This window comes from Manacus vitellinus, unplaced genomic scaffold, assembly GCF_001715985.3.
Source record: "Manacus vitellinus isolate BGI_N305 unplaced genomic scaffold, ASM171598v3 scaffold_93_pilon, whole genome shotgun sequence".
In the NCBI taxonomy this organism is placed as follows: Eukaryota; Metazoa; Chordata; class Aves; order Passeriformes; family Pipridae; genus Manacus; species Manacus vitellinus.
This window is the reverse complement of record NW_021940884.1, coordinates 887,718-907,001: the sequence shown is the minus strand read 5'-3', so window position 1 is coordinate 907,001 and position 19,284 is coordinate 887,718. Positions and strand designations below refer to the sequence as shown.

Genomic DNA, 19,284 nt, shown 5'->3' with positions numbered 1-19,284 from the left:
GCGGAGCTCCTCATGAACTACTACAGCGCCTCGGTCTCCGTCACCGTCCAGTTCCAGAAACTGCCCTTCCCTGCCGTCACCATCTGCAACATCAACCCCTACAAGTAAGACCCGGGGGGCTGCCAGGAGGACAAAGGGGGTCACCGGCCAGGGCTCCCAGTGAGTCCATCATCCCCCGCCAGCCCAGCACCAAACCCCTTCCCGGGCTTGGCCCAGTGCTGCTCGTCAGCATTTTCCCTCTGCAGCACCTCGAGCGCAGCTCCCGCTCTGTGTTGATGCACGTCAGGCACATGTGGGTTACGCTCACACCCCTCACCTGCCTTCTGAGCTCGGCTTGGTCCATTTCAGTTTCTGCTACAGACAGTCCCTATCAGCACCTTGGTTCTCTTCAAATTCCCTTCTTCCCAGGACCAAAGTTTGACGATTACAAGCAGCAGCATCTCTTGAAGAATAGAAAGGGCACATCTGTCACTCCTCTGTTGCCTCTTTCTTTCCTTGTGGGATGCTTTGACATTATCCATCAGCAGTACATTTTCTCCTGTCAAATCACACTTTATGCTGCTGTCTGTTCTGCTGCCAGCTCCCCACACTGGTTCCCGCAGGCTATCCAGCTCTCTGGTACCTCTACATAGATGCAGAAGTCTTATTTCCACATGCTCTGCCTTCTTGGGCTTCCTAACACGAGGAGCTTGTAAATCTTGGGAGGGCTTTCTCTGTATTTCAGTCTGTTCTGCTTCCTGTGGTCCTTGCTCTGAGATCTCTCCATGGACATAGCTGCGTCTGCCCTCACCAGTGTAAGAGAGTGATGTGAGACCTCCACAAGGAATTCTGTCCTGAGCCATGGGATGCACAGCGGCTGGGCGGTGAGGTGGGATGGGGCGTCACTGTGTCACATTGTCTCCCATGCAGGTACAGTGCCATGAAAGAATATTTATCTGAATTGGACAAAGAGACAAAAAAAGCTTTGGAGACTTTCTACGGATTTTCTGAGGGCAAGACCAAGGTGCGCCGGTCAGTGGACGAGTGGAACAGCACAGGGAGTGACTTCTTCCAACAGATCCCTCTGCTGAAGGTCGAGGACTTCTCTAGGACAGCAACAGACCTGCACAGTGGGCAGAAGAGGAAAATAGAGGGAAGTGTCTTTCACAAAGACTCGTCCATTGTGAACTCGGGTGATTCCAATGACATCATTGGCTTTCAGCTGGTGAGTGTCACTGTGCCCTGGCCAGCAAGTTCCCTGTGGGGAAACGAAGGGGTGTTTGGGGTCAGTGTCCCTCTGTCCAGTTTAATTGCCTGTTCAGGTGCCTTTATTGTGAACTGTCAGCTCTTCTGCCCAAGCCTCCATGGCAGCTGCAGATTAACCTCCAACTCCCTGGAAGGGAAATACCTTCCTGAAGTCTTCCCAAATAAAGTTAGTGCCTTCTGTGACCTTTCCTTTGGGCCTAAAGCATTTGGTCATATCGCTTAGCCCTGAATGAAAGGTCTTTGATGCCCGTTTGTGCCACTGTAACTTCACACGTGATTATTTCTGTGGAAGAGAAACACTGTCACACATACCTTCTAGAATCCAGGATTTCATTCCATGTGAAACCCTTTCTCCCCTTTTGTGCTTGTCAGTGCGACGCGAACAACAGCAGTGAGTGTGCCCTGTACACGTTCAGTTCGGGGGTTAATGCTATCCAGGAGTGGTACAAGCTGCATTACATGAACATCATGGCACAAATTCCCCTGGAGACGAAAGAAAAATTGAGTTATTCTGCTGATGACCTTCTACTGACATGTTTCTTTGATGGCCTATCTTGTGACAAAAGGTCAGTGCACAGAAAATTCCTGGCAGCTAACAGCTTATTTCCAAGTCCATAATATGTAGGAATGGAATATTTGGTATTTGCTGAATTTCAGCAGGAACCACTGCCATTTTTTAAATCAAAGCAAACATTTGCATCTTCCTGAAATTAATTATGCTCCTTGATTTCATTTGTCTTAGTGTTCTGCTGTCCACATTTCAGATAAACCTATGTTTATCCTTGGCAGAATCAAATCTACCTACTTGTGGTTGTGGCAGTGCAATTCCTATGTGTCCTGCTAGCAGGAGAGGCATCCCAGGGGAGCAGTTGTAGATGGGAACGATAGTGTGCCTGTAGACACTTGGCTGTCAGATGGGAGAGGGCTCTGTGTATCCCCCCTTCCTGCTAGTTCTGTGAATCCACTTTCCCCACCTTTTCAGCCCCCATTCCCACATGAAAATCTCCTCAAATTTCCTTTTCCTGATCTATTAAAGCAGATCATAGTGCCACGTAGTTTCAAGATATTCAGAAAGAGACACACCTTTCAGCAAAATAAATTGCTTAGAAGGAAGGAACTAACCCCTCATGCAGTCCTGGTCTGTCTCTGCCAAAACCAGAGCCCAAACGTGCTGCTTTTCTCCCACAGACAGAACTGCAGGTAGCAATGTCACAAAAGTCGATTTCTTCCAGGCACTTCACTCGTTTCCACCACCCTCTCCATGGCAACTGCTACACCTTCAACAGCGGTGAGAACGGGACCATCCTGAGCACCTCCACGGGCGGCAGCGAGTACGGTGAGTGGGGGCAGTTTGTACAGGCGTGTTGTTCCAGGCTGGTTTGCACACGTGTGTTGTTCCTGGGCAGTTTGTACAGGTATGTTGTTCTGAGGCTGTTTGCAGAGGAACTGTTTGATAACAAGTGTTTCAGCGAACTGGATCGTGCTGGAGCACGAGCGATGTGTTGGCTGTAGATGTACAGGCTGATTGGGGAAATGCCTGTTTGAACTAGTGCAAACTCTTGCCTGAGAATACAGATAATATCATTGCATCACTAATGTTTTCCAGCTGAAATCACTGCTGCCCAGTTATATAACTTTTTTAAGTGAGTTACAGCCACGTTCCCAGCAGGTTTTATTTGTTTGCTGTACTCGGGGCCACCGAGGGATGTTACTGGCTGCAGTTGTCTGAGTCTGGCCCAGCAGAGGCTGGGCTTGGCTGTTACAGTTCTACTTAAGGCCAGATAACATTAAATAAACTGTGCTGCCCTCCCTGACCAGAAAACGCAGCTCTAGCTCCTGGTGTAACTGTTCTGCCTTGTCTCTGGTTCAGGATTGCAGGTTGTTCTGTACATTGACGAAGCAGACTACAACCCCTTCCTGGTGACGTCCACAGGAGCCAAGATCATTGTCCATGACCAAAATGAGTATCCCTTCATCGAAGACATTGGCACGGAAATTGAGACTGCAGCAGCCACCTCCATAGGGATGCACTTTGTGAGTGGCAGCAGTCTCCTTTCCAGGTGTACCTTTGCCTTGGGAGAGCTGTAAATAGGAATTGATGGGGTGTTTGCAGGGAGCCAGCAGCTGGAAGGCTTCTAAATACCTCCCACTCAGCAGCTGAAGTGCCCTGAGGAAAATCCTGTGATAGCACTTTTCTGAACAAAAGAGGCCGTGGGAAAATCAGGTCTTTATAAATGCAACAGCTCCTGGGATCTTGTTTGTTCTCCCTTTTCTCCCACTCCTTGGCTTTCCAGGGGATTTTTGAATTCGGTTTCACAGCAAAATCCACAACCACAGAAATGCGTTGTCAGGTGCCTCGTTTGGCTTTAGCAATGAGCAGCGGGTTTCATGCGCGGGTCCCAGGGAGGAGGATGGGGAGCTGTGAGTCCTCTGCTGGGCTGGGTCTGCAGGGACGGCGGCAGCACAGCCCGTGTAACTGTTTTGTGGGTGCAAGCCTCATTCTTCTGGATTTCTGTCTATCCCGGCTGTAAAAACACCCTCGTGGGCAGCAGCTCTACCTTTGCCAGCGCAGTGAAACATCTTGCCTGCTGTTGACAAGGGCAAGGAGGGCTGCAGCTCCCAATTTTCCCATTTGGCGTAGTTCAGACAAGGCATTTGACCCAAAGGGCTTCGTTCCTCAGCAGAGCAGTGAAAGCTGTGCCAGATCCCTTTTATCTGGATGGGCTGTTAAGTGAGCACTTCAGCTCTGCCTTTCTTCCTGATGGTCGGGTCGGAGCATCGGCCATCCTGCTTATCTGGGTGTGCCACATCGAGATAGGCTCTGCATTAGAAAAGACATAAGAGGGCTGATATTTTAAAATGTGCAAATATTTAACTGTCTTCCAGCTGTCTGGAAAACTGCAGCAGCAACTGCTTGGTCAAATGTGACTGAAAGGTTTGCAAACCAGGTCGGTGAGAGGAGGAAAAGTCTCACAAGACCGTTTCCTCTAATGATCACACTGTACAGTCGCTGCAGGGAAAGTCTCAATATTTAATGTAATGTTTTCCTGGCACGTGGGTTTGGACTGTACATTGCTGTAGTATAAAAAACAAGATTGAGCATGTCTCAGTGTCTGTATTTAAGAGACGTGGCATGAGGAAGGGATCCAGTTGCATCCTGATGTGGCAGCCAAAATAGAAACTGGATACAATTTCTGGTCTCAGAACAAAAGCTGGTGATCATGGTCCTTCCGGGAAAGGACAACTCCAGAGAGCCTGCTGAGAGGGGTCACAATTGTCAGGACAGGGCTGCAGCACTGAGTTGCTGGATCAGTCCTTGTACCCAGATCAGGAACACAGAGGAGGACACAGCATGTGTGTCACACGTGGTGCTGCTTGCTGGGCTCCAAACGCAGCATCAGTGTCTGGTTATCACTCAAGGGTTTCTGCTGGGTACTAGGATTGCCCCCCCCTCCAAAAACATTCCAAGATATTTGGAATGCAAACAAGGCATTGCTTGGTTGGAGTTACAGTGCTCTGGTTAAATATTTAATTTGGAAATTATTTCACTACCTGAAGGAACAAGTAAACTACAAGCCACAACAAAATAATTTTATACAAAGGATCGATCATCTGGAAGCTGGAGGAGCACACTGAGGCAGTGTCCAGGCATACTACATGGTTCGTGGAAGTTAAAAGCACATTAAAAGCTGGTTTCGTTCAGTTTCAGAAATGATGCATTTCTAAGACTGAAATCATATCTTTCCCTCCAAAGAGGGGTTTGAGCATCTCTAAAAGCACTGACTTGCACCATGCAGGCCCAGAGCCTTCTCTTGTCAGCTGTGACCTCAGGAACCTGAGGAGCTGCAATTAGTGCCTTAAAAGTAACCACCATTTCTCAGGTTCCTGGTAAATTGATCCTTTATATAGAATTTTTAATTCTAATTTTAAACTCTGTAGAGAAAGACGGGTGAATGGGTTCTTAAATGGATGTTTTTTGTGGTTTCAAGCCACTCTGTTGTAAAGTGGATAATTACTGCAGAAAGATAACAAGGGCTGAGGAAGGTGAGGCAGTCTGCAGGAAACGGGTGATGGAGCTGGAATCAGGTCTTGGGAATCTGAGGGCTCCCAGCCTTGGTTTCACAGACCTTGCAGGCACAGGCTTGGCATCTCAGAGCTCTTTGCTCTGGGCAGTTTGCAGAACAGGAAAAGGCCTTAGCATTCGAGAGTAAGGGTCAAAGCAGCACCTGGAAAAAGGCCTGAAGGAGACACAACCATTTCATTTAGAGTGGTTTCAGAGAGGTGCTGTTGAGCACTAGTGGAGCCTCAAGTGCTGTTTACCCACAGCACAGGAGCAGACACTGCAACAACAGCTTGTAAAGGTGGGGGTACTCACAGAAAACAACCCAAAACCCCCAGCCAACAACCCCCCTCCCTCAGAACACAAACATCCAGGCTGAAGGATGCACAGCCTCTAGGACTAGGAGAGAACATACGTGTGAATTACTCTGCTTTGAAAAATCCTACCTGCCCCATCATTTACAGTTTCAGAATTGTGATGAAGTGCCACTGAGTCCTTTGGTCTCTCTGCAAACTCAAAAAAACCAAGATTCATTCTTTTCTGCTTCTCAGACTCGGTCTCGTAAGCTGAGCAAACCCTACAGTGACTGCACGGAGACAGGAGCTGACATACCCGTGGAAAATCTCTATAACAAGAGCTACTCCCTCCAGGTAAATCCATTACACTTGGTTTTATCAGTTGCTTGAAAACTACCTGCATGAAAAGCTTTATAATATTCTGTGGTTCAGGACCCAAGATTGGGAGCAGTCCAGGTGCAGGGTGGCTGCTTTAGCCACTGATGTAAAATGCCACAGCACTTCTTAAAATACAACTTTTATTCTTAAGTGGTTGCTGTTTGAAGTTCCCTCAGGCACCCTGTTAGATAAAGAGAGAACATGAGCTCATTAGGCAATTTTCAAGCAATGTGAGACTGGAAAATATTGGCCAAGTAAAGGTTGCAGCTTAGTAACCCTTGAAGCTAGAAATTGTGACCTTTAGGACTCCAAGAATAACAGATACCATCTAATCAGTATCCAGATAGCAGGATGTTTGTTTACAGAGTAAGTTTCCACTAATTTTGCATGGTTTCTGTAATTGGGTCCACTTGGAGAATGTCAGTTGTTCTCACACTCTCCACTTGAAGAATTGTACTTACATTAGCTGCTGCCTGCTGCAAAGCCCAGGCCTAGCCTGGATTTGTATTTCATGGGCAATATGAAATCTGCTGTGATGTAGTAAGATCATACAGACATTATCTCAGGTTTTTAATAACAGTACTTCACCAAAACTCAGGGCTTATGAGGGCTGGGACCAAAAGGCTTGACTGGGATTTCAAAGAGAAGTTCAGTTCCTGCGTGTTGCAGTGTTCTGGCACAAACCACAGCTCTGCTGCCCTATTAACCCTCATAGCTTCAGGTCTCCCAGTAGGCACTACCAGAGTTTGGTGGAAGCTGTGAACATTTTCTCCTGTGAGTCACTTCCCACACACACCTAGTTGGTGATTCATGGGCAATGTGCCGTGGCAGGCCAAAAACCTTCTCCTTGGCTCTGGAAAGAGCAACCACAACAGCGAAGCTTTCGGTGGTTGTAGGGGAAGCGGGGGCATTCACAGAACCCCATATATATATAATCCTCAAAGAGAATTGTATTCTTATCTCTTGCACTAGAGTCTCAACCCTCCATGGCACTTTCTGCCTGTGTTTGTATTCACTCACAGCAGAGCCTGAAGGTCCTGAGAAATGGGGTTCCCATCCTGCTACTCTCATAAGCAGGATGTTTTTAGGTGCACAGGAGCCTGGACCTTGGTGCTGCCTCTTAGCCCCCAGCTCTGTTTTTTCTCCCCAGATCTGCCTGCACTCCTGCTTCCAGAAGGCCATGGTGGACTCATGTGGCTGCGCCCAGTATGCACAGCCCTTGCCCGCGGGGGCCGAGTACTGCAACTACAAGAAGAACCCAAACTGGAGTGAGTATTGAAACACCTCCACACTGCACCTGCCTCAGTGCCCACTGCCAGCCATGTCCTCTGCAGCATCAGCCCTGTCACACAGCCCTCTGCACTCCCAACACCCCCAGTGTCCCCATCAGAGAGCCCCCTGCACCCCCCAGCACCCCCATCACAGAGCCCCCCACACCCTCCAGCGTGCCAGGACCAAGCAAATCTGCCTTAACCTGCTTAAGCTCCAACACCCAGAGCCAGAAGTGCCTCCCTTGTTCACACTGACTGGTTTGTGACACTTGATGGCTTGTCACCTGTGCCTACCAGAGAACAGTCGAGTGGAGGGCTTGACCAGGTGAGGCAGTTCATAGCAACAGCCACTTTTCAGAGTGTATTTCTGGGGTAAATTATTTTATCCCCACCATGTAGGCGATGGCCACAAAGGCCACCTACACCCCAGATGCTGCACTCCAACCCAGGTAGCAGGAGACCTTTGCTTTTCCTTCTGGCTTCTCACACCTGTCCCACTCCCTCCCTGCAGTGTACTGCTACTACAGACTGCACGAGAAGTTCGTGAAGGAGCAGCTGGGCTGCCAGCAGATCTGCAAAGACGCCTGCAGGTGAGTCTTGGCGATGACCAGAGGTAAAGCACTGAGTGTGGTGGGAGTTGAAGCTCACAAGTGACATCCTGCCTCTCTCTGCAGCTTCAAGGAGTGGGCGCTCACCACCAGCATCGCCCAGTGGCCATCCACCGTGTCAGAGGTCAGTCCCCAGCTGTGCTCTCCTGGGACAGCAGCCTGGCACAAGGCATTGAGTAACCCCAGAGCACAGAAGCAGAAGGCCCCGGGGTAGTCCTGAGCACTCAAGGATGCTGCTCTCAGAGGCCAGTCTGTATTGTCCAGGTCAGGGCTTCCCCTCCAAGAGTTCACCATTAAACTGAAATTTGGCTTGTGGTCTGGGAGATCTCCTCTGGGACAGCTGACCTGTCACACACTCAGTTCTGGCACCCACACTGGCCCGAGGAGGCATAAAGCACGACTCCCTTCTCAGGGGATCTCTGCACAAGCACACATAGCTATAGCAACATTTTCTGTCTGTTCTCCAGGACTGGATGCTTCGAGTTCTCTCCTGGGACAAAGGGCAAAAGCTCAACAAGAAACTGAACAAGTAAGTCCCCCTGTGAGTTCTTGCCTTGCACCTCCAGCTCTGATACAATCTTGGCAACCCTAATGATGGCAATTGGGGAAAAAGCTCCCTTGGAGCAGCCCAGCCCTACTGGTCCAACTGGTTATTTGCATAGTTTTTCAGTATGTTTCATGTTATTGTTTTACTAAACCCTCTGCTGCCTCCTGCTTCCCTCAGGACGGACCTCGCCAACCTCATGGTGTTTTACAAGGACCTGAACGAGAGATTCATTTCGGAGAATCCTGCCAACACAGTAAGTGAGCACGGCTGATCCCTGCTCAGCCTTTGGGAGACACAGCACTTCCTCCCACACAGGGCAGCAATCCCACCCAGGCAGAGGCAGGAAGCTATCTTGGAGATGCACCTTGGGGCTGGTCCTGCCCTTTGAAGCCCTTATCTGGGGCCACGTCTCTGCCTGTCTGGCCCTGACAGAGCGCTGTGCTGGGGCAGCCCATGGGCTGCCTGCAGTAAGCCCAGTTCTGAGCTCCTCCTGAAGCAGAGTCAGAGAGAACACTGCAGACAGCAGAGTTGGGCCCACTGCGTTTGGGAACACTCAGCATGCCCTGGCTCGCTGCAGCCGCCCCGCGCACTGTGACAGCACCACCAACACATGCCCGCCCATAACCTTGTGCTCTCTGCTCCTCCAGCTCGTCATTCTCCTGTCCAACTTTGGGGGCCAGCTGGGCCTCTGGATGAGCTGCTCGGTCGTCTGCGTCATCGAGATCGTCGAGGTCTTCTTCATCGACTCGCTCTCCATCGTCATGCGGCGCCAGTGGCAGAAGGCAAAGAAGTGGTGGAACGACCGCAAACGGGCCGGGCCGGGGAAGCCTCCGCAGGCCGGGTGACTGGAGATTGTGCATCACGGGGACCTGCCCACCTTCAACATGCCCTGCGCCTGCCGCTCCCCAGGACAGCCCCTGCCAGGCATCCCCCCCCCAACTACAGCACTTTGCGCTGGAGACAGCCTTCACCGAGCAGCTGCCCGACACGCTGGAGCTCGGCCCCCACTGACGCCGGTCACACACCCACCCAGGGGCCCGAGGAGGTGGGTGATGGACCAAAGGTGAAAGGCGTGGATCCAAACAAGCACTGAAGGGCTGTTGGGTCAGACCCTTAATTCAGGGATTGAACTGGCAGTCAAAGCTGCCCTGAGCAAAGCTCAGACACAAAAGCCAAGGGCTCAGAGACATTAGGAGCTTCAAGCAACACCAGTTCTCAAGTTAATGATGGCAGAAGATGGCTGGAGCAGGATGTGGTGCTGAGCTGGGATGTCTCACCAGGCAGAGGTACACATTAGCCACCAGCTGCACACACCCCATTGCATGTGAGCAGGAATTGCTCCATAGCAGATTGATACCACATTGAGGATTAACACTAATTACTCTCTGCTGTATGGCTGGACTTGTGGGAAAAACCCCAGGCTGTCAGGAATGCAGCCTGGCATTTGTAGGAAGGGGCATGACAGAGGCTTGGGAAGAGCACAAAACAGATAAAAGGAGAGCCCTCACTTGAATTTTCATTAGAAACCTGTTTCCAATGATAGCCTGAGGAGCTCTTTATTCTGAGGGGAAGAGCCAGGATAGCCAGAGATGGGGTTGTAGAACAAGTTATTTCACAGCTGGGGTAGGAGACCCTGAGTCATCCCCAAAGAATCATCTGAAAGGGCACAAAATCCAATTCAGAGCACAGTAATGAAGTGCATCTTCTGCAAGCTTGTTCCATTCCACATCACTCAGCCAGCCCTTAAACATAACTTCCAAGGAGCTCATTAAGTGACTTCCCAGAAGCCTCATAGGGAGCTGGCTGCTCTCTTCCTGCTCAACCTCAGGCAAGGACTTCCTCCTGCAGCCACCCAGTTCCCCACCTGCTTGCCCTGGAGCTGGCAGTGCCTGGGGGATGGCAGAGCCAGGCAGGGCTGCAGTGGCAGCCAGCAGATGCCTCACCCCACTTGTGCCTTGTTCACCTTGCCCACACCTGTGCGGATCCAGAGCAGCATCAGCACCCACGTTTCACCCCCTGTGCTCCCAGCCCTGCTCTCCCTGCGGTGCAGACAGGCCAGGGCTCGCACAGGGACCTCAGGCCCCTGCCACGGTGGCAATGCCCTTCCCCTGCTCCCAGTCCTGCACCCTGCTGGCAGTGCCCTTCCCCTGCTCCCAGTCCTGCACCCTGCTGGCAATGCCCTTCCCCTGCTCCCAGTCCTACACCCTGCTGGCAATGCCCTTCCCCTGCTCCCAGTCCTACACCCTGCTGGCAATGCCCTTCCCCTGCTCCCAGTCCTGCACCCTGCTGGCAGTGCCCTTCCCCTGCTCCCAGTCCTGCATCCTGCTCCTTCTGCCACAGCCAACCCCCCACTGCCTACAGCACACTGTGTAGATGCCGAGGATGAGCATAACCCACTGCACAGTGGCTGCTGGGGGTCTGCAGAGCCAGAGTGATTCAGAGTGTGTGAGGGGGCAGGAGCATAAGAGTCTCCTTTCTCTATGAGCTTATTTTACAGAGGACAGTGAGAATCCAGGAAGGTTCTTTAACGTGCAATAAAACCTATTTTAACTGAATTATTTAAATAGATGATAAACTGAAAAAAATAAAGATATATTTTTTCGTAACTGCTGTGTCTTCTTGGTTTTAAATCAGCACTCTACCAGTTACCTCCATGCAGGCATCCCAAGAGCCAATAGGACTCGCCTGTGCCTGCCCCAGGGCTGTGGGTTCTCAGCAGTGCTGAGCCCCCTGGCCAAGTCCCCCCAGCCCTTTGACAGAAGTGGGATGGGGGGATGATTCAGGACCTGTCTTGGGAGCAGGCTGGGGGGACGGGGACTGCGGGTGCAAGCAGAAGCACAGCAAAAATGCCTTTCAGAAAACAGCATTAACCAGCCAGGGACCAAAAAGCCTGGAACCTCAGGTGTCCCCAGACAGTTCTATTCCTGGAGGAGTCACTTGGAGACCACAGGAGAAGAGACAACCAGGTGTGCTGTGCCTCAGGCCCTGCTCCAGGAGTCAGTGACATGCCCGGGATGAACTGTGGTGCGTCCCTATCACCTCTAACAGCATCAAATACCAACACTCCACACCAGCCTTGCCCCATGGGCAACAGTGACAGAACAGACCTAGAGGAGAATGAAGCAGCCCAAGGAGCCCCACCCCAGTGCCACCCTCCCTGGGAGTTACAGGCATGGGCTGTCCCCACTACAGTAGTGGTGGGAATAACAGCAAAGTCCAGAGCTAAGGAACACCTGACCACACACTCCTTCCTTACCAGCTTGGTGGTGCTGACACAGGAGCTGTTTTGGCTCAGTTACAGCTGACAGAGGACCTGCCTCTCAATGCACATGGGTCAGCTGTGACCTCCACTCTCACAGAGGACACCCTGCAAGGAACATACAGGGGGGTGTGGGTGTCACCTCCCTGGGAAAGCCAGCAAACATCACAAAGCAGGACATACCACAGTGCCTCTGTTCTGCACCCCTACCTGTGCATGCAGCAGCACACAAGAGACCTCAGCTCTCTGCAGGGTTTGCTCACTAATGCTCCAAGCAATGCTGAAGAAAGGCTGCCAGAGCTCATCTTGTTGCTGGCACAGCTCCTTCCCCTCTACTGAGCCACTCACAGGACTTCCCCTTCCTCTCAGGCTGCTCAAGTACCTCTGCCACTCCCAGCAGCCCTCCAGCCCCTGGAGCTGGGTTAGATCAGAGGGTGCTAATCATGCAATCAGCCCCCTGAAAGGAGGGACCCCCCCCAGCTGCTGCCCACAGCATCACCCTGCACCTGCCTCCATGGCCAGGGAAGGCACCCACAGCCAGCACAGACCAGGATGTGAGTGAGGGGTTTGTGTTTCCAAAGCCTCCCCAGAGCAAAACAAAAGCCTTGGAAAATAAACACAGTGGTGCCAACCCTGCACAAAAGCAGGTGTAGGGACTGGTCAGACTTTATACTGAGAACTGCAGTTCCAATAAGGAAAATATCCCCTGGTGGAGAACAAGGCTGCTGACCTCCAGTGCTCCCAGCAGCGGCAATGTCAGGACTCTCCCGTTGATAACTCAGGACACGTATCCTGCCAGTCACTTTTTGGGATGAACACTCACTTTATATTCTTTGGAAAGGCACAGGTGTTCTGCAGGTGCTGTTTGCAGTTACTCTTGGAGCAGGTGCAGCACCTTTTCTCTGTGTATGAATAATCCTCAGGAGGCAGAGAGCCATGGAGATACAGAAATGGGTTACTTCACTGTGAGTTAAACACTGAACTGTGCTGAACTCCTGAGTCACCTCAAACACAGAAAACCATCTGGGATGGTCTGAGAGTCAGGACTGGCACACACTGAACATCATACACCCAAAGTGTTTGAGAAACTCAGCTTGGAGTTTATGGGAACAACAGGCTGTAAAATCTGTGGTTCAGCAACATCCCCTCCTCCACCACTGCGGCTCCAGGGTCAGGCAGGAGGCTGGGTCTCTTGCCGTGGGAACTGTGTTCCCAGGAGACTCATGGCAAGTGGTGGGAGCCTGGCCAGCCCCTGTCAGGGCTCAAGCAAGGCAGCCCCCCCTCACCAGCAGTCCCCTGCTCACGGCAGCCCCCATTCACCTTCCAGCCCTGGGATACACCTGTGGCCACGGTGCCCAGGTTCGCGGGCATGGATGGCCCCAGCCCCACAGCCCCACAGCCCCACAGCTCTGGCTGTGAGGCACCGCAGAGCTGCCGCGGTACCAAAAACACGGTGAAGGTGCAGCAGCACTGCAGGCACAGCACTGCCTCGGCAAAGGATGAGCTGGGGAGAAGTGTCGAAACAAACCTGCAGCAGCAGGTGCTGCTGACTCACGGGAGGGGCCGCCGGCACACTGGGACCAGCCCTTCCAGGACAGGAGGCACAGCAGAACTTCTTGCTCCTCCACAGCTCCCGTGGCAGCTGCTGCCAGATGGGATAAAGTCGGTGGTGATAGAGGAGTTGTGTGAGGAAAACAGCTGAGGAGGAGAAAAATCCAGCTGCACAGAGATTTTCTGGACAGCAGAAATCCATTAGTGTGCGGGTGTCAGCCTGGAGAGGTGACTCCAGCCTCGCTCAGAGCAAAGGGAAAGGGTGGCTGCCCAAAGCTACTCCCAGTAGATGCAGCCAGGTGGCACCGAGAGGGTTAAAACTGTCGAGGCCCCTTCCAGAGTGATGACATTTGGGTGATATCCAGTGGTCCTCAAACAGGTTTGGGAGTTAAATGCCTCATTAATGTAAATGGGGCAGGGCTGGGGAAAGGTATCTCCAGCACATGCCTATGGAAAATCCTTGCAGGCTCTGAGCCTCTTCTTATGCTTAAGCCCAGCTCTGGGGAGGCCAAATACGGCTGGAGATTGTAGAGGGTTTAGTTTTACCCTTTTCCTTCAGGGCAGGCAGAGCCAGTGCCAGAACTGCCAGAGGCTGGAGCTGAGCAGTCCCGGAGCAGTTCCTCACATCAGACACCCGGTCTGAGCCGATCCCACCAGCTCGGTCTGTGCTTGGTGCTTTGGAAGAGTTTTCCAGCAGCTGGAGCATCCCAAGCCAGGGCTAAGCCGTGGCAGTGGAGCCGTGGCAGCACCAGAGCAGCTCCAGGCAGTGTGAGTCCGAGTCTGACCTGTGGTTGCAGCAGCTTCTCCACGGTGACGTGCCATGGCAGGGCCCCAGCGCTAATCCCGGTGCCGACATCTCCCTGCGAACAGGACAGACCGGGGCGTTTGGAGTCCTCACCAGCTGCCCACGCCTGCCAGCACATGCTGTAACACCATGGCAGGGCTGGACTGGCAGTGCTGGGCACGGCAACAAACCCCGGAACAAGACTGAGTGTGACCCGTGCCCAAGGTGAGAAAGGGGAGCCAGCCTGGGCATTTCCAGCCAAGAAACTGGACTGCCCTGCTGTGCTACTCCAGCTGTGGGCCGTGCTGGTCCTGGCTCTCCCTGCTGCTCACAGCCTCTCCTGGTGCCCCACTCCATGCCAGGGGCTCAGTGCCACACTGCTCCCACGGGCAGCACTAGTGGCAGCCCTCAGTTCTGCCACACACCCACAGGCTCCCAGTGCTGCCCACGTGCGCTTGCGCCGCCGCCCCGCAGCCGACTGCCCCACCATCACTTCGGCTGGCTCAGCCAGGCGGGGCTGCTGGAGCTGGGCTGCACTAGCCAGCCCATGGCCATGCAATCGCTCCCAACACAAGGGGCTGGGCACAGGGTGCATCCTGGAGCAACAGCACTATCACCCATCACACCACCCCTGAGCAGCTTTGCTTCTGGAGTTGACGCATTCTGGCAGTAAGGGCACCCCGAGCCCATGGGGATTTATGAAACTCTCCGTCTCCCTTCTTCACAAAAAGCAAAGGCTCTTCTCTCACATCCCACTCATCCCACTTGCCATTCATCCGTCCCCAGAGCAGTGTGGCCTCAGGATGCCCTTGCCCTGGGGATCTGGGGGTGGCGGTGGGGCAGTGGGAGTGGTGGTGGCAGAGGGCAGGGGCTCTGCCAGCCGTGCCTGTGCCTGTGCCTGTCCCTGTCCCTGTCTCTGAGGACAGGCCGGAATGCCGCACAGCGGGTTCCTGCAGCACTGACTGTGCTGCACTGGGGTTCTCCCCTTCAGCCTCGCACAGGCAGCCGCAGGCTCAGAGTGCTGATCTGCTCCCCGGCCCGATTGTAACACAGCCCAAGGTGTAAACAGGGAAACACCTGGCCCTGGGGCCGTGGACCATGTGTTCCTGCCTCTCAGTCCTCTGGCATCCTCACCTGGGCCTTGGCACTTTCCTGTAACACTCCTGCACCCTAACCCTAACCTTGTCCCTCCCAGTCTTACATTTCTGCCTCAGTTTCCCCTCCAGATGGAGCTGGGTGTTAGCTGTACCCCCTCGGGGTCTGAGCCCCCTGCACTGCTGGGTGTGCTGCCAGCCCTGTTCAGCTCTCCATGTGATCCCCTGGGATCACAGTGGCACTGTGACTCTGGGAGCCTTGCCATTGGCAGCGTTCCTGTGACACAAACCAGTGTCCCCCCAACTCACCTGCCTACTGCCCACCAGAGAGGAAAGGCCCAGGTACTGGCACCAACCTGGCCCCATCCAGCACCAGGGATGGGGTACAGGATACAGGGTCACCTCTACCTCCTTCCGCTCACATACTTTGTCCAAACATGTTTCTAGGGATTAAAACCACGTTCCCTAGAATTGTTCACCTGTAATTCCAAGTGCGCCACAGTCCCAGCGGGATGTGATCACCTGGAGTGTGGCCGAGGCAGGAGCCGGCCAGAGCCGGGGTGAATCACCCTGTTGTCACAACGCCTCTCACTCTGGTACCTTCCTCCTGGGTTTTAAGACCTTCTCACCCAAGTTTACATAACGAATCCTGAATGGTACAAACTGTTCCCCTGGGTACACATGGGTAATCACCCTGACTCCAGTCTTGTTATAAAATGTCATTGGTCACAAAATAGTTGACATTTCCCCCAGAACATGGGAGAGGACCATAAAGCACTGGCCCAGGGCATCTTTACAGTTCTGCGTCCTGCTGGCGCCACACTGGCACTCCCTGGCCCGTGCTGGGGCATCTTGGGGTCATTCCGAGTGGGCTGGACCCCATCTGCAGCTGCCACATTCCAGGATGCTGGAGTCATGACAGGCAGGGTATTTTTTCCAGTAAACTTCTATGGTGGAAAAGACAAATGAGTGCAACTAATTCTCTGTCACAGCAATTAGTTACAGAGCAGGTCTGTGGAAACCCCACTGGTGACAAATTGTCGCAGTGACGCATTGAAAGCCTGCCCTGTGTCACCCAGGGGTGAACTGGGACTCAGTGCCCAATGTCACCACACTAGGGCCAAGGGATCTGGGCCCCAGTGGGGTTTGCCCCATCCTTCCCACTCTGGAGGCACTGCTGGCCTGGCAGAGCCGCACAGCGTGACAGCACCACAGCCTAGTGCCCGACCCTGGCACGGGGCGAGCCCCTCTCCGTGGCCACTGGCTCACCGAGCTGTGCCAGGTGAGCAGGAGCTGGGCCCCATCCCTCCCTTATTCTGCTGCTTGTAAAACAAAACCAGTCTGGGTTTTACTGCCTGATCTTTGTAACGTAAACACAGGTCAGTTAACAGGTTTTACACAGGGTGGCTGCGAGATGATCACTGTCACTTCACCGGGATTTTACTGGTCACAACTAAGTGACTCGATTTTGTTTAGTGACTTTTCTGGAAGTGCACGTGGTAAACCCGGCAATCACTGTGCTGTGTGAGCCTGTGTGAGTGCATGGGCCGGGCAATGCCCAGATCCCTGGGCACGGAGCGGGAGCGGCTCCCCCGGCAGGGACTGATGGCGAGCGATGGGCACCACCGGGCACTGATGGGGACTGATGGGCACTGATGGGCTCCGGTGGGCACTGATGGGGACTGATGGGCACTGTTGGGGCCTGGCACACTCCTCCCCGTGCCTGCTGGCAGGAGGGCTGCCCAGACCCCCCAGAGCTGTCGGACAGGAAGCCAGGCTGAGACGTGACTAATATTTACCACGTTCATCTCGCAGCTCCTGCTCAGTGACAATCTAATTGGCAGGTGCGGGCACACTGGCATTGTGACTGTGAGCCGTGGGCAGGGCTCCCTGGCTGGGAGGGAGGCCACCCGGGACAGGCTGCCTGCAGAGCTCAGGAGCAGCAAAGCCCCGGTGCCACTTCTGCTCCTGGGGACTGAAGAGCCTTTCCAAATCCACATGGAATCCATGTGCACCGAGGAGTAACTTCAGCTCTGGCCACCGGGCTGGGACCCCCTCTGGGCCCTCAGCCCTCACCACGCTAAAGGGCATAATGTGGCCAAAAGCAACACAAGTTTACAAAGAACCAGATGTGAATGAGTCCTGTGTTTTTCCCGTGGACCTGAACTCATTCCCACCCCCTGGGCTGGGATTTGGAGTGATTTCCTCCATGCAGAGCTGCCCTTGGGCTCTACTTTATTTCATCAGTACATCCAGACCTAACAGCATCCCAGAAAAATTCCTCCTACCTTTGTGCCCACTGCAGCCACCAGGAAAATATTTTCCTCCCATCAGACAAATTTAGGAGCAGTTGCTGTTTTTGATCGGGCAGATAAAACCCGTTTCAGGGCTGATTTCCCCCCTGGATCTGATGTCCCAGCTGTATTTAGCTGCTGTCAGCAGTGCATCACACCAGCACAACACCCTGCTGTGAACACAATGCCTGGGGTGCAGGGGAGCTTCCCACCGGGTTTCAGCTGTATTGTCAGCAGAAGGTTTTTGCTTATGAAATAAACTTTCTCATAAACAAGCAAGAGACAATGCAAAGTCAAGCCAAACTCAAGGTCATTTGGCTTTGCTGGCTCTGCAGCTGATGTTCCAAACCCCAGAGCAAATGCCACCTGCACTATTTCCAGTGCTGGAGCAGCCAGAGCTGGTAACAGACATTGTTCTTTGGGAAATCAGTAGCAATAGGAGGGCAATTACTGTGACAGGACAGAGGAACCGGGTAAGTCCTGGTCCATCAAGCCTGTTTGTTCCAGCTTCCCTTGTTGGAGATACTGCTCGAACACAATCCCACATTCCCCTCCCAACCTCATGACACAAAGTACACTTGAGGCAGTTAAAAATAAAAATCCCCTTTGTTCCCAAATAACAGAACACGGGGACATTTGGGAAAGTCTGACCAAGTCCTGACTGAACAAGAACCTGCCATTATCTTTTCTCCCAAGAGGAAATGGCTCCCCTGTACAATGCTCTGCTCTCAGTGGTGATTTATGGTTCCGAGGAGGTTCGGACATGTTCGCTGTTCTGTGTTCTGTGTGTTCACTGTTCTGTCTCTCAAGATGCTCAAGGTTTTATCTCCAAATGTGTTTGTACAGGGGTGCTGGGCTGAGGCCCATGGCACAAAGTGGGCTGGCCCTGGGGTAGGAAAATATAGAAAATAAATTGGGGGAGTATGTCTCTCCACCCCCCCGAGGGATTAATTAACTCTGCTGCTTGGGCAAGGAACAACAGGAATCCTGGATCATAAGCAGAGCAAACCCCACCCACCCCCAAACAGCTCTGTCCACCAGGATGCCAGGAGCATACTCTACCTCACTGGGAGACACCATCCTGGGGGACATGGCACATTTCCAACACCAAACCAAACACTGAACTATTCCACAAGGCTGTGGTTTGTTCCCATCCCCTTTTATCAAGGAGATTAAAGAAACCCCCTGTGTAAATACAGGTTAAATCTGAGTGACCACCCCTGGCTGCACGCTGGGTACATCCCAAATACCTGCCCGGCACGAAAACCTGCCCACTGCTGCAAAGCCAGGCAGAGATCGGGTGTCAAAAGCCTGACAACAGGGACAGTTGACACCAGGAAAGGCAAAGCAGCAAGGTGATGTCCTGGCACCAGGGACATCTCAAAACAGACTGAGACACACTGTGACCTGCTGCAGGGCAATGGTCACCAGACCTGAGAGCCCCTTCCAGTGCCTAACGGGGCTCCAAGAGCTGGAGAGGGACTTGGGACAAGGGCCTGCAACAACAGGACAAGGGGGAATGGCTTCACATTGACAGAGGGCAAGATAGATAGGATAGTGGGAAGAAATTCCTCCCTGGGAGGGTGGGGAGGCCCTGGTACACGTTGCCAAGAGAAGCTGTGGCTGCCCCATCCCTGGAAGTGTCCAAGATCAGGTTGGACAGGGCTTGGAGCAACCTGGGCTAGTGGAAGGTGTCCCTGCCCATGGTAGGGGATGGAACAAGGTGACCCTTAAAATCCCTTCCAACCCAAATAATTCTGTGAATCTGTGAGGTTTGTGGCACTGCCTGTGTCTGGTGGTCTTGGTATGACAGGAGTACAAGCAGCAGAATCAGCTGCCATTCCTTGGGACGTGTTACGAGACAATCAAAGCAAGGTTTCAAGGAGCCGGGACTAAC

At 53.0% G+C, this 19,284-nt stretch overlaps 1 protein-coding gene across 1 annotated transcript; it reads left to right on the top strand.

Moving 5' to 3' along the window:
• The first annotated feature begins 6 nt into the window (after nucleotides 1-6).
• Nucleotides 7-10,433, top strand: SCNN1G (sodium channel epithelial 1 gamma subunit). The gene is given in 14 exon segments (XM_018086365.3): nucleotides 7-104; nucleotides 910-1,204; nucleotides 1,618-1,811; nucleotides 2,478-2,581; nucleotides 3,116-3,279; nucleotides 5,857-5,955; nucleotides 7,130-7,247; nucleotides 7,762-7,840; nucleotides 7,925-7,982; nucleotides 8,326-8,387; nucleotides 8,583-8,658; nucleotides 9,053-9,287; nucleotides 9,290-9,358; nucleotides 9,361-10,433. Coding segments are annotated over 14 exon segments (1,701 nt in total). The 5' UTR covers nucleotides 7-12; the 3' UTR covers nucleotides 9,417-10,433.
• The last annotated feature ends 8,851 nt before the right edge of the window (nucleotides 10,434-19,284 follow it).